At 37.1% G+C, this 18,887-nt stretch overlaps 1 protein-coding gene across 4 annotated transcripts in view; it reads right to left on the bottom strand.

Moving 5' to 3' along the window:
- Positions 1-3,998: 3,998 nt before the first annotated feature.
- MED23 (mediator complex subunit 23) overlaps positions 3,999-18,887 on the bottom strand; it is a 39,053-nt gene continuing 24,164 nt past the window's right edge. For 2 of the 4 annotated variants that reach the window (XM_074580704.1, XM_074580705.1), the window contains 12 exons: positions 17,694-17,818; positions 17,009-17,214; positions 15,941-16,121; positions 14,817-14,987; positions 13,343-13,559; positions 12,323-12,559; positions 10,741-10,906; positions 9,683-9,755; positions 8,418-8,632; positions 7,442-7,562; positions 5,855-6,037; positions 3,999-5,123 (listed from right to left, as the gene is read on the bottom strand). In XM_074580704.1, the coding sequence (XP_074436805.1) occupies positions 4,950-5,123; positions 5,855-6,037; positions 7,442-7,562; positions 8,418-8,632; positions 9,683-9,755; positions 10,741-10,906; positions 12,323-12,559; positions 13,343-13,559; positions 14,817-14,987; positions 15,941-16,121; positions 17,009-17,214; positions 17,694-17,818 (2,069 nt within the window). In that variant the 3' untranslated portion in view covers positions 3,999-4,949. The remainder of the gene's footprint in view (positions 5,124-5,854; positions 6,038-7,441; positions 7,563-8,417; positions 8,633-9,682; positions 9,756-10,740; positions 10,907-12,322; positions 12,560-13,342; positions 13,560-14,816; positions 14,988-15,940; positions 16,122-17,008; positions 17,215-17,693; positions 17,819-18,887) is intronic. The other 2 variants (XM_074580706.1, XM_074580707.1) reach the window with 1 other exon arrangement.

Here is an 18,887-nt window from a genome sequence, read left to right as displayed (position 1 = left end):
CATATCCCCTCCCAGCACCACAGATAGAACAATGTTCCCTCCCAGCATCCCCATTATGGAGACATGCATTAAAGAGGCAGAGGTGTCCAAAATCCATACTTGTGGGGACCATAAAAGTATAAAGCATATGAATCTTGGTTCATATGTGCGATGAAGAAATTGCATCTGAGAGGCAGTAACTGTGAGAACCTGTTGATGCACAGGCTGATTTGACTCCGCTCAGCCCGCAATGAAAGAGGATCACTTTGCCTTTGTGGGCTTTGTGTTTAAGTCCCCAGGCAGGGCTTGCAGATCCAAGTCTAATAAAAAGCAGCAGCTTTACTACAGTGATTTTTTTTTCTTTTCAAATTTTTCTTGAATCCTAATGCACCCAACTGCAATTTGTTATCACATCAATATTTTCTGCTTTCACTTTCCAAACATGAATCTTGTCCTCTCAAGTCTTCACCACAATAAACAATTCTGACCAAAAAAAAAAAAGGCTTTACGTTAGTCTACGTAGCTCTTCTTAGAGCAAAATCATTAGTGGAGTCCCACCTTAAATCTGGAATGTCAAACTTCCGATTTATTTATAGAACAAAGATATGAAAGGATCGGAGTCCTGCATAATGTGAATGAAATTATATTCCTCGGAACTGTTTAATAATGTTGGTTTTTTTCCCTGTGCCTGCACGGCCTCCCCCAGTCTCTCCTTTTTCGTGCAGCTCAGCCTTTTGCTTCAAAGGCATCTGCGTTGCTTTAAAAATTTCCCATGCGGCACTGACATGGGGGGAATTAGGTGTGGGGGCATTTCAGCTTTTTAATTAAAAGTTAAACTATAAAGCAGCCTGAGCCCGCTCAGTGCCAAAACAGGGTTAAGGAAGAACTATAGATCCTCTGCCTTTGATGGCTGACAGGAACCCACCGCGTTCCTCCCACCAGGACACAAGACAGGATTCCCTCACATTTCAGGAGAAAAATAGTAGAAGGTGCCCACTTACCTTGAAAACAACTCACCCCTATTAAATGTGACATGAGGCGCACACCACCAAATCACAGAGCAGTCAGTCTCTCTGTGAAACACCAAAGAGCCGAAAGACCAGACCTGAACAGCACTACAGTTCACAAGATCTTATACAGAACAGACATACGGGGAAGGGAAGGAAGAAGGGGAGGGAAAAAAAAAAAAAAAACAAAACAAAAAACACCCCCAACCCTTTATTTCGATTCAAATGATTAGAAGAAAGGATGCAGAAACACAGTGGTGTCTGTCTGACCACTGCTAATAGCAGATGCATAAGTGCAGAAATAAGGGGGTTTGACAGGAACCTCTCCGTGTTGGGTTTCTGGATCCTAAACCAGAAAAAGAAGTTTGTGCCTCACTGTGCCTGTATTTGCTGGAGGAACAAAGGCACAGTGGAAAAAAAAAAAAAAAAAACAACAAAAAAACCATTCTCCACCTTTTGGAGTGGCAGAGGGTCCCGCAAGTTAAATATTGCGTGGTCATTTTATTCCAATATTCATTCCCTATTGTAAGATTATTTTCAGCAGTGGGCAGGGTGGGAGTAAGCCCGTCTTGCGGAGTCACTGGAATAAGTGAATTCAACAGTCAACGCAGGCATTTACAGTATTGTCCTCATTTGGTGCACCTTCAGAAAAGCCTGCATGATTTCAGGTACTCTGCCAAGCCACAAGTATTCATTTACGTCCTAAAAAGTCTTAGCGCTAAAAATCAAAGTCAAATACACTGTTCTTATCTATTGCTTATTTTTTGAGGTGATTAAGTACAAGGATCTCTCATCAACTCTGGTAACTGTTTCGTGCATCACAAGTGATTGGCTTTAAAAAAAAAAAAAATAAATCTGTGACAATTCTGAAAGATTAAAAATATATTTGTATTTGTTTGGAAGATTTTGCAAATCCCGTAGCTCTAGGGACTCCTCCAGCAAACCCATTTATGAGGAAGAGAAATAACAAAACATGTTTTAAACATCAAGGACAACAGCGTAACATGGCTTCTAAGCTGTTAAATCTTGGATCAAACCGTTGGTAGATCCAAGGAAGATCTGAGTGTTCAGGATGTTGCATTATACACACGATCAGCTGAAGATCAGATTAAATTTTTTGAAGAAATCTCCCTCTGGTGGTTAAAGAGAGAATTCACTTTTTTTTCTAATCACCTGTTGACTCAGCCAGCCATATTATAATAGACTGTTCCAGCCTTACTAAATAAATACTCTCTATAAATTCAGATGAGGTGGGGGAAGCCTGGCACTACTGTGTTCATTCCATACTGGTTACCTGTAATTTGGAATATAAAAAAAAACCAAAAGCCAAAACCTCAGACTTACGTTTCCCCTCACCACTCAACTGCTGCGAGTTCCAGCAGAAGGCCAAATGCAGTATTTTGAATTTTAAAAAACAAGCCATACGACAGCCATAATCAATTACTAACATGCGTCCAAAATTACACTGGAATTTTTTTTTGCTGTGCTAGTACTTTAGAAAATGAATTTGGTTAGCTAGGTTTTAAAGAGTAAGTTATTTAACTCAAAGGAAGCATCGTTAAGAACTAATTTTTAGACCAGTACTGCTGAAGATACAAGTGTAGATTCTAGCAGAAGAGAGACCTTATTCCAACTAGTGAGGGTTTAGCGCCTTCAGAAACCTGATGAGTTTTGCAGAGAACGAGCGTGCACACTCAGAGGAAGAGACAGTCTTCCCTTTGCATTTTAGAATACGTTAACCATGTAAATCACTAATTCCACTAGGTGAACAAGGGCTTACCTAGTGTAGTGGGATCCACAGCTTTTAAGCCCTAAGTCAAAAGTTCAAATGTAGTCCAGTTTTTCACTGGACTACATACGGTGTAGTAGTAGTAGTTTTTTTACATACTGTGAAAAATACGATTTTTCACTGATTTTCCAGTGCCAGCCCAGCTGTGGCAAATCACCTCCAGACAGCGTGCAGCCAGTGTATTGCAGTCAGCTTCCTAACATGACTGCACGTGTTGTAAAGACACAAAGCTGAATGAGGGAACTGTTTCTGTACACCACTGTTGCCTGCAATAGCACTAAGGAATTTAATTTTCCAGACCTACAAGAGAAAGGAAAAAAGCAAACCAAAACTAAAAACATCCAAAGCTTTAAAGAATTCCAACAGCTCTCATGACTTGACACAACTGAAGACAGTCATCCAACTTCCTTGACACTATCTCTGAAATCCCAGTGACTGAAAACAGGTGCTAGTTTAAATATTAAAAGGAACGCTGGGTCCCACATCAAGCAACAAAACTATTTCAACATGAAACAAGACAATTCAGAAAGATGCCTGTGGTGTTAGTATTAGCTCAGTTAGAACACGCACGCGGAACAGCCGTGAAACTTTTCTATTTGTGTGCTCCAAGAGACAAGAAGTCTTAACACAGTTTCACTGACGGCAGAAGTTCGCAAATCCACAACCACAATTTTGCTTCTCAGGTCTGATCCAGAAAGCCAGAAAGGCTGTACAGAATGGTCCACAGGATTTTTGGAAACCAACTATGTTCATCATCTTACCAAAATCAAGCCACTTGACTCTGGAATGGAACACAAGACCTTTTAAACCAAACATGCAGCATGCGATTGGCAAACACGTTTTTCTATGAGACTACAAATTCATCAAACAGCACTCACAATTCTCTGTTACTCAAATTATACTTGGCAGAATTTAGGATCCAAGTACAATACAAATGACAGCCGCTTCCAGCAATCCAGGTTTGCTGTCCTTCAAAAACAAACAGACAAAAAAACCTTCCACCCACTGAATCAACAACTCATTTTCATAACTGTTAAATTTTTAGAGAGAGACATAAATCAGACCTGACCTTACTAATCTGGACTTTATTTGTAACAAGTTAAAATTAGCATTATTGTAAAGCTGACAGAGAACTTGGGACTTGGAAGTACACTTGCTGTGGTCAATCCTTATTTTTAAGGTAATGGGTATGGAAAATAAATAAGCTTAACAATACCAATACAGTCTTTTAAAGTGGGTTTTTTTAATTAAAAAGTTTGTCAAACAAGACAAGTATTTACAAAACATTGAGCCTTTCAGTTCTGTTATGAAAACCTGCTGAACACAGTACACATAAAACTTAAAGTAGAATATTATACAAATCTAAAATATAATAAGATATCCATAAAATTCATGTGATTGACTTAATAAAAACTACACCACTTCCCAAATAGGAAAGATAAAATATGAACCAGCACAGCTTGAACTGAATATGCAGACTTCCAGTAGATTCATTAGAGACAGCCTCTGGGTAGTAATCTAACAGTCTAGTAATTGATGCTAGATCAAGTTCATTGCTCAGCTGTTGAATGTAAACTGTACACACAAAATTTACAGATATTTTCAAAGGCTCGTTCTTAGTCTTTGGAAAGATGTTATAATTAACTCAATACAATTGATGCAATCTCTCTGCCTAAGTGCATTTCTGTATAAGGGCTTAAATTGTCTGCCCAAAAAACAAAAAGAATTTAAATTTTTCTGTTGGAAAAAAAGAATAGAAACTTTTAATAAGGCAGAATCTAAATTTAAAAAGGTCATTTTCTACCAGGCTACACAGATTGAGTACCCTTTCATATCACAAGACAGACAGAAAGGAACAATCCAGTTGACTTGAATCAGGACAGGGAGCTGGACATTGCAAAGTCTTCAGAAATCTGTGCATTTTCTTGCAGAGAATCTTTAATTCAGTGCTTTCAGAGAAAGGCAACGTACACCTCATCTAGCGGCTGATATAAATAGGTAAGACCACTGGCATGCATACAGTTAGCTTCATTACGCAAAAGCAAACGAAGCAGAAATCTGTATGTGGTTCTTCTTCCATTTATACGGCATACCAGATTTCAGATCAGATGATGTTTCACCTTGACCAGTAACAGAAGGAAGCCTGCACATCACGGCCAGCCAAACACTTCATTTCACTGTGTTACTGGCAAAGCAACATTAACGGGCACTTGGGCAGGCTGCTGTGCTGGTGACCCATTATTGAGAGGCTGTTGTGGAACAGCAGCCGATTCCATTTTGCTGATGTGTGTTATGAAGCGTAACCGAAGTTTCAAAGCTGGTCTTAAATTACAAATTATTTTCTCAACCTGTTAAAAAAAAAAAGTAATAATTTTTTTTTTTAAAAAAAGACAGAAATATATTTGGCAAAACGGGTATTTTGACCTATGTCACTACTATACACAAACATCACATTAGCACAACAAAAAAAGTAAAAAGACAGCATGAATAGTGGTATTTATGTTAATATTTTATTTACTGTGCTAACTTTTGGAACTCTTCTGATAACTAACCGTAATAAAACCTATCCCCGGTGTAACAGTTATACACCAAAGCTTTGCAAAACAATTCACACAACTGACACTTTTAAAAGTGCGTACTGTTATAAACTAAACAAATTGGGTGAACAATTTTTCACTGAACATGGATGCGTTCTTGCTTTTGCCACGTGTTAAGTTATATTCATGAATCAGGAATTAGGTAAAAACTTAAAAGATACAGATTCAAACGAGGAAAAGTTATGAAACATCCGATAGCTTTATTTCTAGTGATTGCTTTCATAATAGTACTTAGAGCACCCTCAAACTATATTTTACATTTCAGACTATAGTAATTAATTTTGAAATCTGAGATACCTAGTCTATGGCATCTAAAGATTTTAAGTGTGCAGAAGTGCACCAGCTTCTTAATTTGCATATAGAGACTAGTCAACTGTTAAGCATTTTGTTGTACTGCTACCTATGAAAATAATTCACAAAAAGATTAAATTGCTATATAGGAAGAAATACAATTAAAGTATCAATATTTACTGTTTACTTACTTGGTCTTTCACACTGTCACCTGTAAACATATATTTCATATGATACAAGAAGTCACATATAGGATCCATGTAGTTAAGGTGCGTGCTGCACCGATCTGCATTCAGAAGCATTTCATAAAACGCCACTCCAATCTGTTTCCACAGACACAAAAAGCACGCCAAATGAAGACAGGTTTTAAAATGCTTTAGAGTAGAAACACAATTAAACAATGTAATAAATATATGCATTGCTTTTTAAGCATCTGTGATTCCTAACTCTTTACTTTCTTACAAGGACAAATGGGCAGGTCTAACTCATCCCATTATGCTTAACTAAATGATCCCATTTTCCAAGTTAACTTCCAGTGAGTGCAATGATGGTATTTTGGTACATGCTATGTAATTAGTGCTTAAACTTCACTGACAACAAAATTTGCAAAAGCAGACCTTAGTAAATAACTAGGAAAAGTTTAGCACAAGATTTCAGTCTTCTATAGAGAAGACATTATAGTTTACTGCATTCAGCTTGTACGCCCAGAGGGGTGGTGGAGGCCCCATCCCTGGAGCCATTCAAGGCCAGGCTTGATGAGGCTCTGAGCAACCTGATCTAGTTGAAGATGTCTCTGCTTACTGCAGGGGGGTTGGACTAGATGTATTTAAAGGTCCCTTCCAACCCAACACATTCGATGATTCTATGATCTAGACTCCAGCAAGGTCTTCAGCAAACGCATAAAGTACATTTTAATGGTGCAAGCATTCTCTACAAAGAGTTTACAACTGCAGGCATTAGAATATACTTATTAAGAAAGTGTTGTATGCGAATATATGTGTGCCTATGACCATTTAAAGCTGGCAATGAGAAACTTGAATGCTGTGCTTGGTCATTTAAGTTACATGGTAACTTAGGGTAACATGGTAACTTGAGAGCAGCAGCTCCTCACAATTCCCTCACACTGAAATCAACTCCTTACAAAGAAAAAGGAGTGGTATGGGAACATTAAGAAGCATGGAAAGATGACAGCTTTTTAACTTTTCTTGTATTTTGTTTCAATACAGAGAATACAGGCACAGAAAAAAATTCCCTTCCTGACAGAGGAAGCAGGAGACAAAGCAATACCTGCCATTTTTCAGCTCATCTGTCTACTGGCCAGCTTCATCTCTTTTCTTCCCCCCTACCCTTATCCACATTAATATGAATGCAAGGAACAGCTTGTGCTCCTCCATCCTCACAATTCAGCTCTTGCATACTCCCTTCCCCTGCATAGAGGCTTTTAAAACAGGCAGCAAGACTGATGCATATTTTGCATGCAGTCTGAGAGCTAAAGGAAGGATGTGTTGCTTGCTATTTTTTGGGGTTGTACTTTTGTTTTATTAAAAAAAAAAAAAAAGCACTAGGTATTTTATCCTGAACCACGCTGAAAAAGATTTCAGTTGACTGGATAGCTGAATACCAATTCAGCAATTCATATCCTTGAAAATACTGCTTAATTTGTAAAGAATTTCATTCTGAATGTTTATCAAAGATCTCTATCAGCTTCTGCTTTGTAATACAATTGCAAAGCTACAATAATATATACTGTATAAAGTAGATCAAGAGCCACACTTTACCTCTATCATGCATCGTGTCCTCTCCTGCTGGAACCGTTGTAGAAAAGGCCCAACAAGGTGGTAAACGTAGAGTAACTGGAACTCTGTTTTCACTATGGGTATCAATACTTCTGTGAGGAACCTGTAGCATTCGAAGACACATTCTACTTCAACTGTTTTGTTTTTTTTTGACGCTTCTTTCCCCTACTCCAAATTCTAGCCAAAATGTCACATTCTCTCTCACAGATTTGGGCCTTCATTTTGGAAAATACAGTGCAAATATTAGTTATTTTAGTGAAGCTCTAGAACATTTCCAGGCCCTATCACTGGACTAGAACAGGCAACAATTCTGAGCTCAGCAGAATGCTACAAACAGTCAAAAAGCTGTCCTCTGACATTTTAACACTATCCTTAAATCAAGGTTCAGGACTGAGAGGAATACATCACACCATCTTCATTTTTGTTCAATATTTTAAGACTTGGCAACTGAAGTCTGTTAGTTCTCTCATTAACACAGCACTGGGGAAAGTATAATCAACTTTTTAATGCAGCGGTATTTTTTTACTTGCTTTAATGACTAAGCGGACCGCTACCATATCCTTCAGTCAGCAAAACATCTCAACTTGCAGTAAAGAGTACTTGTTAGAATTATGGATACATTTACTGATTACAGTTGATGCTTTAGGAATATGCTACAGTCAATGGTTTAAGAAAAATTGAAATTAATAAAAGCATAAAAGCTAATAAAGTTAGAAAAAAGCTCATGAAAGGCAGTCACACTCTACTCAAAAGCCTCAAAGCTTACAGATAACAAGAGTTATGTCAGTGGAAGACGGAACTGGAAAAAAACTTGTGATCTACTCACATCTCTGGTGAGTTTTGGAGCGTCCTTGTACACCTTTGGTGTACATATAAGTGCTCCAGGTACAGCTTTGTTATTTACAATATGCGTGGAATTTAAAAGACAAATTAAATCATCAAATATCATTACACCTACTTAGGAATGAGAGAAAGCTGTCCAATGCTAGAATGATGCCAGACAGCATGTGCCAACGCCAAAGTGTAGCTACAACTCATCTCGGAGTAAGACTGGTGACATGCTGTGAAGTCAAACAGCTGGAATGGGTAACCAACCCACTCTGTCTCTGACGTCAGGCTGGGACTGTTGATAACGCTCACAATGCAATCATGGAGAACAATCCAGTATGGCTCCTAGAAAAAACAAAAAGTTGGAATTGCTTCTGAAAAGACCACAATCTAAGACAAGGCTTCCTCAACTCCTTCTACTATTACTGCATTTCCAAAATGTTTTCAACTGCATGGTAGTTTATAACCCTGTCTGACAAACAGGAAAATTAGGAAGCAATACAGAAAGCATCCATGTTAGTGGATGTGGCACACTTGTGGTATTATCAAGACATACTTCATGAATGTAGTTATTTAGTTAGCTAATATAAAGTTCTCCAAGAGAAGCAGAGCAGAGGCAAAAAGCCTTAATGGAAGGAAAACTGAGAATTTTCTGAGTGCAGGCACAAATAGATCAAAAATCCAAGGTGGAAACAGGAAACAAAAAAGGTACAAAAGTCAAAGAATACAGAGGAAGATGCAAGAAGAAGGAACAAGAAGAATAATAAGAAGCATTATAAAAACAATAAGGATTAAATCCATGTTGGTTTTCTTCCAAGAAAAGGAACCATTTTGTTGGGGAAGATAAGTCCCAAGGAAAGGATAACTGCTGCACATATAAGCAACAGGTAAGGAAGATCAAAATTATTCAGGTAGTCCTGGTCAGGTACCAAGAGTCATTATATTCAGAAGATTAAAGTTTCTATGGATACTCGAATTCTAATACTGCACACAATTGCTTTTGCAGTCTTAGGCACACCTCATTTACATGAGTTTAAGAGATACAGGATGTGCAAGTTCAAGCCTTAATAGAAAATTAGCTTTGCATCAGAACCCGTATAGACCTTATTTCATAGCTCCAGTTCTCAATACTACACAGATGATATTTAACTACGTTTTTAAACAGGACTGATTTATTCCTTTTCATCCTAGCCTCTAAAAGTAATAGAAAACCTGGTGAATTTTTCCATGCTGGAGGAGTAGATGTTTCTCAAACATGCAAGCAGCCTTCTGAATAGCTCTCTGCGGAATCTACAGATGTTGGCTGTGAGTTTTTACAACATACTCCAGCAAGATGATAAACCTTACATGGAAGAAGAGATTTTTTTAATTTTAAAATATAACACATTGACTCACTGGTAAGGCTGTGATAATTAGTCCGATTGCATTCATCCAAGCTGTGATGTTCTCTCTTGGCACTAGGGGCTGACTAGAGAGGAAAAAAAAAAAAAAAAAAGAAAACTAAAGCTCTGAAATTCACGATTGCAATCCGTGCTGCTGGTACACCTAAAGACGAGGTGTACTTATGCAAAGAATATTTCTCAAGTTGGAAGAACTATAAAAAACACATACAGGTATTTAGGAGAGCCAACAGACGGTATAAATGCCATTGTGATGTTCCTTGCAAAACTTTGCTCAGGCATGATTTTGCATTAGTACCACGTTTTCTTCAAATGCTGCTTATACTTTGTTCTTCCTACTGAATAAACTTCAGTGCTTAAGGGTTGTTTGCCCCTTTGACTCTTTGCCTCCATGTGCCCCAAACAGAGCTAACAATAATATATTACTAAGCTGAATGAGGCTGAAACTGAATCATTTCAGTTTGTCATGGCTCAAAGATAGCATCCAAATCACTGCAAGAATACTAGGTCCTTTCATTCACTTCAGCTCTTTTCACAGTGCCTGAGGAAGAAACAGAGCTATGGGCCAAACAATGCATCATGACGAGAGGCTAGCCTTGGCATGTCACTCTGTTTCAAAGTACCTCTGATTTCTCATTTGCATTAAGAGGATTCAGAATTCTGCCAATGCTTCCTACCCCCTTCTTTGCATTCAAAGATCCTGTGATATTAACTGATGAGATCTCCTCCTCTCAGCACAGCTGAAAGAACAACAGACTTTTGCCAGCCTCTGTGCCATTGAATCCACTGGATAAATTCTTAGCCTGTGCTAGGTCTTCTATCTGTTAAAGGGATTATGCTGAATCAACTGTTCCTGAAGCACACATAATCCACTACTGCTTGATCTCTGTAGCCTTGTTTGTCCTCCAAAAACACTTTATATATAAAAATTAAAGCACTTATACTTAATTAAAAATTTATAAAAACCTAAGAAAATGAGTATCACAGACTACCTTAGCAATCTCTAATTACATATTATATATTGCAGAAAACAGTTTCAGAGAGCCAACATACCTCTTCAGCACAACATTAAGTAGTGCATTGCCCACCTCCTTCCCCGGAACAGCCAGAGCCATGAGCTCAACGCAGGTAACATGGAGAGCATGGGCAGCTGGGTTAGGAAACTCATTGAATCTCCAGTCACAATTTGGAAATGGACCGGGTGATTTGCCTGCCATAGGTGACAATGATTAAGGAAAAACAAAAAGTTCCCCCAACACAGACTAGTGCAAGCAGCGCACTGCTTAAAAAAATAAAAAATAAAAAAAAATATATATACACACCACACATACCAAGTTGAATTGAACTGAAAGGTAAGTTACTGAGAACAAATAAAACAACTGCACTTCATAAAAATAAGACGTATGGACAAAAGTATGAATACAAGGCAATGATAATCACCGGAGGACTGCATGAATACATAGCTATGAATATACCACACACACAAGGTCACACAGAGGAAAAATTTCCCCGATTAAGAGCTGGGAAAAAACACCACCAACCATCTTATTCACTATCTGCTTCCAAGACAAGAAAAAAAACAACAAGAATTTTCTGCTCTGCATAATCTAAAACCTTAAATTTGCTTCAGTATAAGATCTTCTAGCAGGCTTCAAGGGTGACGGTTTATGCAAAATAAGCACCTGCTTAGTCTCTGAAAATATTCCACTTTCCCAACCAAGACTAACTCATTTGAGCTACATATAGAAAACACCTCTGAATACACTGTTAACATTTGCATAGAAGCAGCATTTTATATAATTTTATCTCTCTTTAGAGACACCTAATAAGTTTCTTTAAAGTTACACATAAAAGAAAAGTAAGTTCAGGAGGAGGAGTGAAGTAAGACAATAACATCCAGAAAATCGACCAAGTCCCATAAAGCTGACCCAGAAAGAAGACAACATCCAGGGAAATTCCACTAGCACTATTCTCTAGACCATAGCATGGGTTCACCAGCTATTTCCACAGAAATTTAAATCAGCTGTAGTCATAACTGTAAAACCTAACAAAAGGCAGCAATTAAGAAAATGTAGGTTTGTGTTAGAAATAACTTCTAGTTTTTTTCCCCTCCTAAAAACCAGATTCTCAGCAGTTGCTAACAGAACGCATACCGATCTTCAACTACACACAGCTAGTTATATACCATCTTAAATGTGGCACTGCTTACAATATTTTATTCTTTGTAATATTGATAACGGCATTAGAAAAAAGTAACCTCAATTTCTACATTTTTTTAAATACTCGTGCTTTGTATCCAGCTGATTTCATGTGGCAATTAGAATTCAATGCAGAATGCATAAACATGAGTATATTTATAAGTAATGCATTAAACAGTGAAATATTTATGCAGCTGTACTTTGTTTTCACCATATCTTTCAAGATGTCTTTACTAGGGCAGCACAGTCCCTCTGTAGAATTTAAAAAAAGGATATTGAAGTAATCTAATATGAATTTAGACTGATACATGTAGCTAAATAAAGAGTCCAAGCTTCATTTCGTATCTGAATAGTCATAAACTGAACTTCATCTTTTGATTAAATGAAGCCATAAGATATTGGGACAGCTTACTTAATGCACACATTAAGAAGGATATTGTCTACTAGTCTTCCAATGAGCTTGCAATAGTAAGTGTCATCAGGAATCCATGGATTCTCTTCTCGGGGATTCATAGCACATTTGAGATAAGTATCACTCAGACACCAGCCTAGTGGGCGATTATCTTTGAGAGAGCCAATTATGGCATGAACAAGTTTTCTCTTGAGGTTTGTGCGCTCTCTGAGTTGTGTCTCATAATAGTGAAGAGTATTGTACAGGTAAGTCACAGGACGGTCTGTCAAGAAGAAAAGGAAAACAACAAAAACCAGAAATAACTTCTAGCATCGCTATTATGTTCATGGCGGCAAACACAAAATTAAATCAAGAGCTCTACAAGACTAAGTTGTATGTATTTAAAAACAGTGCATATGGAATTGATTCATGTTCTTTATTTCACTATACAACATTGATTTTCTTTTGTCTTGTACATACGCTTTAATTTGTGTGCAGAAGGGCAGAACTCAAGCAAAGAAAGTCAGTATTACTAACAGTTCATATCTTAATGATAATACTATTATATTTGTACGTAAACTGCCTAAATCATCTCTTCGTATAAAAGGCATTAAATAGGAAGAACCCAGGTACAAACTCACAGTAAAGAAAAAAATACTGTAAATTTTCTGGGCATAACATAGCAGTGACATCTATACAAAAACTTACTATAAAAGTGCAGTTACAAAAGCATCAAAAAAAATCAGGTTAAGTTATTTGAATCTTAAACAAGGATAGATGGAACTGCTCTTTAGCTGTTTCAGTCCTGGTAACAGAAAGTTTGTTAGGACACAGGTCCAGTTACTACTAGAAGGGAATAAAAGGGAAAGGTGTGAAGGAAGCATGAATTAGGAAGAGCTACCTGAATAAAAGCAAGTTCACTGTTAGCAAGCTGAAATTCATTGAGTAGGGATTGTACTTCTCTGCAGAAATGCACACAGGGCAAACGAAAATTATGAATGAAGCAGATGAAGGAGAACAGAATGATTGCAACAGGAATAAAAGTCTGTATTCACAGATAACTTACCATGGAATTTGTATAAACCTCCCAGATGATCCAATAAAGTTTCTAGTGATTTGGACACTGGAAGCAATTCCAGAAATCTATGGATTACAATGTCAAACACTGGCAGAAAGCGCAGGCATACATTTCCAAAATAAATTGGTAAGTACTGGGGCTGGATCTGAACTGGGGGATTGACCTGCTCTGCCAAGCCTTCAAAATACAGTTTCTCAGGATATTTCTGAAAGGAAAGAAAACCAACAAAATCAAAAGCTCTTTCCTTAAAAGCAGCGCATTAAATATTTAGCATCTACATTGCTTTAAAAAGACGCTTCATAACTCTCTTCATCGCATATGAATGCGGTGAGATGATTTCACTCTAAAGCTTAGCGAAGAAAATTCAACTCTGAGTGAAATTTAGTTATTAGACTAGTAATAATTCAGAAAAATAATTCAGAAGAAAAACAAAACAAAACAAAGTTTCACCACCACATACAGTGGGCATAAAAGAACATTAAGCATCCCAAGGCAAAGCCGAAAGCAGCCAGCGCTTATGTGTCCCTTGTTGAGTATTTTAAGAGAAAACCATGGGGAAATCAGCACTACTGAAAGTTTCTGCCTCATATACTGAATCAGAATACTAGAAATAATATGCATTTAATAACTCCCTAGGAAAGAACCAGAGGGCACTCAAATAGCAGGTGAGTACAGCTGAAGGCTGATCATACAGTGTTTTACCTGTGACTGAAATTTCTATATGCCAGATTGGGTCTAGTAACCATGCAGCCATGTCAGAGCACGTCCCAGGCTAATATAACTTGCTTCCCTGCTACCTGTAAATTTTTAGGCTCTGTTAAGACACTGTACAGCTGATGTAGAGGGCTAATACAGACCAAAGAGCTTCTGGATCAGAACTAGATTGTCTGTGTTTAGATATGTCAGAATTTCCTTGTATTAATTTCATCGCAGTGTTGATTTATCTCTTGACAGAAGACTCCATTGGTACATCCTTGACTAGCCAGCAGAAAACACTGTGTTTACAGCAGCATTAAAATCTCTGAAATTTTCTTCCCTAACATAACAGGATATCATGTTCTTGCCACACAGGAGATGGAAGAATAATAATCAGGAGAAAACACAGGTTTAACTCCTGTTATAAAACAACAGAAGGAAATACCTTCTCCCTGGTGCACAAAACCTATGTTCTAAATGAATTTCAGTAAAACCAGGGTTTTAAAGTTATTTGATTTAGATAAGCAAGAATGAATCTCCACCCAACACTTCAGCTGCTTCTATCTTTGAATATCACAGCATTATAATTTTAATGTTATTACATAAACATGGTGATTTTTTTTATACTAGCCCAAATAAATCATGACTCACTAAGTAACGCTAAAATTGACAGAGCTGTTCTGTCATTTACAGGACAAAAGACACCCTGGCTGATCTCAACTCCACAGAAAGTATTACAGTAAAAGAATTTTATTAGCTTTGATACCTTGTGATAACTCATATGCTTAGTATGCCAGTCATTCTGCAGCCAGTGCTCTGGAGAATTCTCCTTCACAAAATCACTCACTCTGTTCCTGAAATCGTTAGGCTTCAGTAAGAGTAACTGAATTATGAAGTAACAGACTTGAGCTTCATTTCCTTCATGACTACGCATAGCCTTAAACAAAATGGATCAGAAAACATGAAATTAGAGCTGATGCTGCTGTGTTATAACCCCTAAACATTGCATAGCAAATTTGGTTGCACCGTAGGTACACATGCGAACAAATTCACACTGAACATATAGTCTTTCAACTCTATTTTTCAAGTGAAGACACAGAAGAGAGGCAGGTTCAATCACCTCCTGTGAGAAGTAACCATCATGGTTTTTTATTCCATAGGCAGAAAGGCTTACAAATTCCCCAGTTCTCCATGAATTCTAGCTCTCTTTTAGCTGTCAGTTCTCTTAACGAGAATAACCAATTCATGATTATGAAGTTAAAATTGCTTCAAACTTCCAGGCACTCTGACATGTTTGGACTTCAGTTTGAAAACCAAACTAGAATTCAAACAACTAGCTTTACATTAAGATGAGACTGTAAAACATAAGCAAAGGTTAATTACTGAAGGAAAATTTAATTCTCTCTAGGGGAGTCCTGCTTTATTTTGTAGGATAGCCTGGAAAAACAGAGAATGCTATTTCTCTCCTACTTTTCTGATGAAACAGGCTGAAATCTAAGCAAAGAAAGCGTACACTAATGGGTACAAGATTGTCTATTTGCCCCTGAATCATGGCATGCCATACCCCTTCTACCTTTTCAGGCTGCAGAAATAACTGCCTAGCTCTGAGGTCAGAGATCCAAAGCTCTAATAACAACATTTAATAATACCAATTCAACAGTTGCCATTAAAAAAACGAAGAAAAGCTTCCCCTGAAGATCCAGAGAACTGCAGGACTTTAAGTTTTATGTTGCTTACAGAAGTAATCTATTATTTTACTTGATTATTGGGTTAGCAAATAGTCACTATTTAAAACCACTGCATTTTTAAAAAGATTGCTCCTACAAAAGTGACTCAGAAAGCGGTCTCTGCTTGAAGAACTGGCATCTTACCTCTTAAGCCAATACTTACCAAACACAGTATCAACCTATCCAGTGTTACAATGTTGTATTTCCACACCATGTCATTGAGAATCTCAATACACTTGTTGAGCTGCTGGCCTCCTGCAGAAGTAGAGAATTCATACACCAAGAAATCTGCAAATGTCCTGACATGTGCCACCAGAGCTCTGGCCCCAATTCTTTCTAACACTCTAGCAGGCAAGAAGAAAAGAAAAAACACAACAAAACAACACGCAATTGTTACTGTTATTAATACATTTTTAACTGCTTTATTTTATAAAAATTAGTGGGTTTTAATACAATTGCCTTTAAAAACCTCCTTTTATTAACTGAAGAAAACCCTGAAGCAAAGTAAAAACAATGGACAAACAACGGAATTCCAAAGTCTGGATACTAATCGGAAGATATGCTTTACGTTTACCAACTCTTATATTTAGTATTCTGCCCAAAAACCATGCTTTAGTTACTCATTTTTAGTTATACACCTCTTCAGACAATCTTCTGCAACTCAACTTTACCTTCCTGCAGCATGCATTTTAACACAACCACAGCATTAAAATACTGGTATTTCCTCATTGCACAGAAGAGTAACACATGCTATCATTAATATTAATTGTTTCAACAGACCTAACAAGGACTGAAAAGAATGAATGTATTTCTCATGGCTAGAGCTGATGCTGTTACTGCTGAGAACAAGTAAAAAAATTGTAGGACCACTACTTCTATAATAAATTTTCATCTTAATCCAACATTTGTTTTTTTTAAAAAATATATATATTTGGCTAAGTAAATAAATGCTTTATATTTCCTGTTTACCATTTCAGGTTGCCTGAAACAAGTAAACTGCTTAATTCAAACACCCTACATACTTGTCTCTTCGCAGGAAGAATATGCATTGCAGACCACAGTGTGGTGTAACCAATTTTAAAAACTGCACAATTATTATGATACGCTTGCTAATACTTAGCTCCACTGCTTTTTCCATGCTGTGAATCAATTTTAAAAGTAAAACTCAAGCTGTTAATACACAAGGCCTTTGTCCGTGAGCTTAAAAGATATGCTATTTCAAAGTTATTACCTGTAGCCAATTTGATTAATGTGATCGGTCTCTAACAACATCTTCCATAAGAGACAAAGGAAAAGTGGGGATGAGCCTTGCACAGAAAAGTGTGTGATTATATCATTCTCATTGGTCATAGACTTCCACTTTCGGTATTCTTCTTCCACATTCTTCTTCAAGTTAAAACGGCTTTCCTGAGGTACATTATTCTGCTTGAAGAATACCTGAAATAAAGTAGGCGTTCCTGTGACTGAAAACTAAGAATAAAACATTGGAACAGGCAAACTTCAGCCTGACTTAGCACCTTATACGTTCCTACTTCCTTGTATAAAACAAATCTACTAGGTAGGGTTGCTGTTTCACTGTGATGCCACAGTGATTGTTTTGTCACTAACAAAGCTACACGACAAATTACCACAAGAATAAAAAGCTTCTCCGACTTTTTTATTTTATTTTTTAATTTTTAAGAGATCTGATTTACCTTCTTCTGAAACTATCAGTTGGCCAAACGTGGCCTTATAATACTCCAGGAGAAGCTAATGCATTTCTGAAGAAACAGCAATGTTACAATCATGCTGCATTCTTTAGGGACTTGAGATTAATGTAGTCCAGACAGGAGAAGAAACTCACCAACTAGCAAAAGGGAAAGGATCTTGTTAAGAGAGTATTTCCAATTAGAAAATCATCAGTTTGAAACTATTACCTGCAGAGGAGCTGGAAAACAGCTTAGTGTATGTGATGCCCAGTTATGTGGAGTAAAACTCATGATAGTCTGTAATATGTCCTTGCACCAAGTTCCCTGAATTGAATCAGAGCCTGTGAAAAAGTCTAGAAAATGGATTGATGATATTAGAATTCAGTATTCTAATATTAGTATTCCTTTTATATTACTATTGCTTTTGTAGTCACATGCATCAAGGCTTTGCTAGTTCAACAGGGTGTCCTTCTGACCAACATCTCCCATCCCTTTTCTTTGAACCTTATTTATTCTACAGAACAAGCTGGATATTCTCTTTTTTTTATGCTATTAACAGCAACAAAATTATTTTTAGGTTTTCAGCTAGAAATAAAGCAATCATAATTTTAAGATTTTATATTTAATTTTCTGTAATGACAGCAAGACAAGCTTTTGCTGATTAACTGATTAGAGTTTAAAAAAAAAATCCTGAGGAAGATAATGATGATGAAATTGCCAGATGCCATTTTGTGTAGCTTTAAAAAGGCTGCTCAGCAGTACCTTTCCCAATTAAGCCTTAGAAATAAAATACAAGCCTCATCCCTCAACTGCAGTGTTGATTTAACATTAAAGGCTGAATAAATGTTAAAAAATAAAAAAGCCTAACACAAAGAAGCCCTTTCCCTTACAAATAACCTCCTCCAGTTTTTCTGCAATCAGTTGTTCCAACTTTCCAGTGAGTCTCCAGACTAGAACCATAAAAAGAGAGATGGAGAAAACATCCCCCTCAAAGCTAACAAAAACCTGACCCTCATCATCGCATTGCTAAAACATTAAAACACACAATAAAAGCTACCCCCTCTCCCTTCCCCAAGAAAGCAAACCCAAGACACATTACTTTTTTTTAAAGGTAAGCTGCAGAAGGGAGTGGCTTCCACGTGAACAACATACTTGCTGTGAACATTCCTCTTTTTTTTTTTAAGTGGCATGTATCAGTAATCAAGCCAAACATTTAAATTTGAAATAATGAAACTGAAAATAAGATTAAAAAAACCCTAGTCACATTGTATTTCTGTATAAAAATAAGCTTTGCGCCAATGCCTGATTTCACTAATGCTTTAATAATAGCTTTTTGCCTCAAAATGAGTAGTTGGAAATTAAAATTATACTTTTTTCAACACCAGAAGTGTACGGGATTATGTTTTATGAGCTGGTCATTTC

The sequence above is a fragment of the Larus michahellis genome, chromosome 3, assembly GCF_964199755.1.
Source record: "Larus michahellis chromosome 3, bLarMic1.1, whole genome shotgun sequence".
Lineage (NCBI taxonomy): Eukaryota > Metazoa > Chordata > Aves > Charadriiformes > Laridae > Larus > Larus michahellis.
The sequence above is the reverse complement of the archived record's forward strand: the minus strand, read 5'-3'. Positions and strand labels throughout refer to the sequence as shown.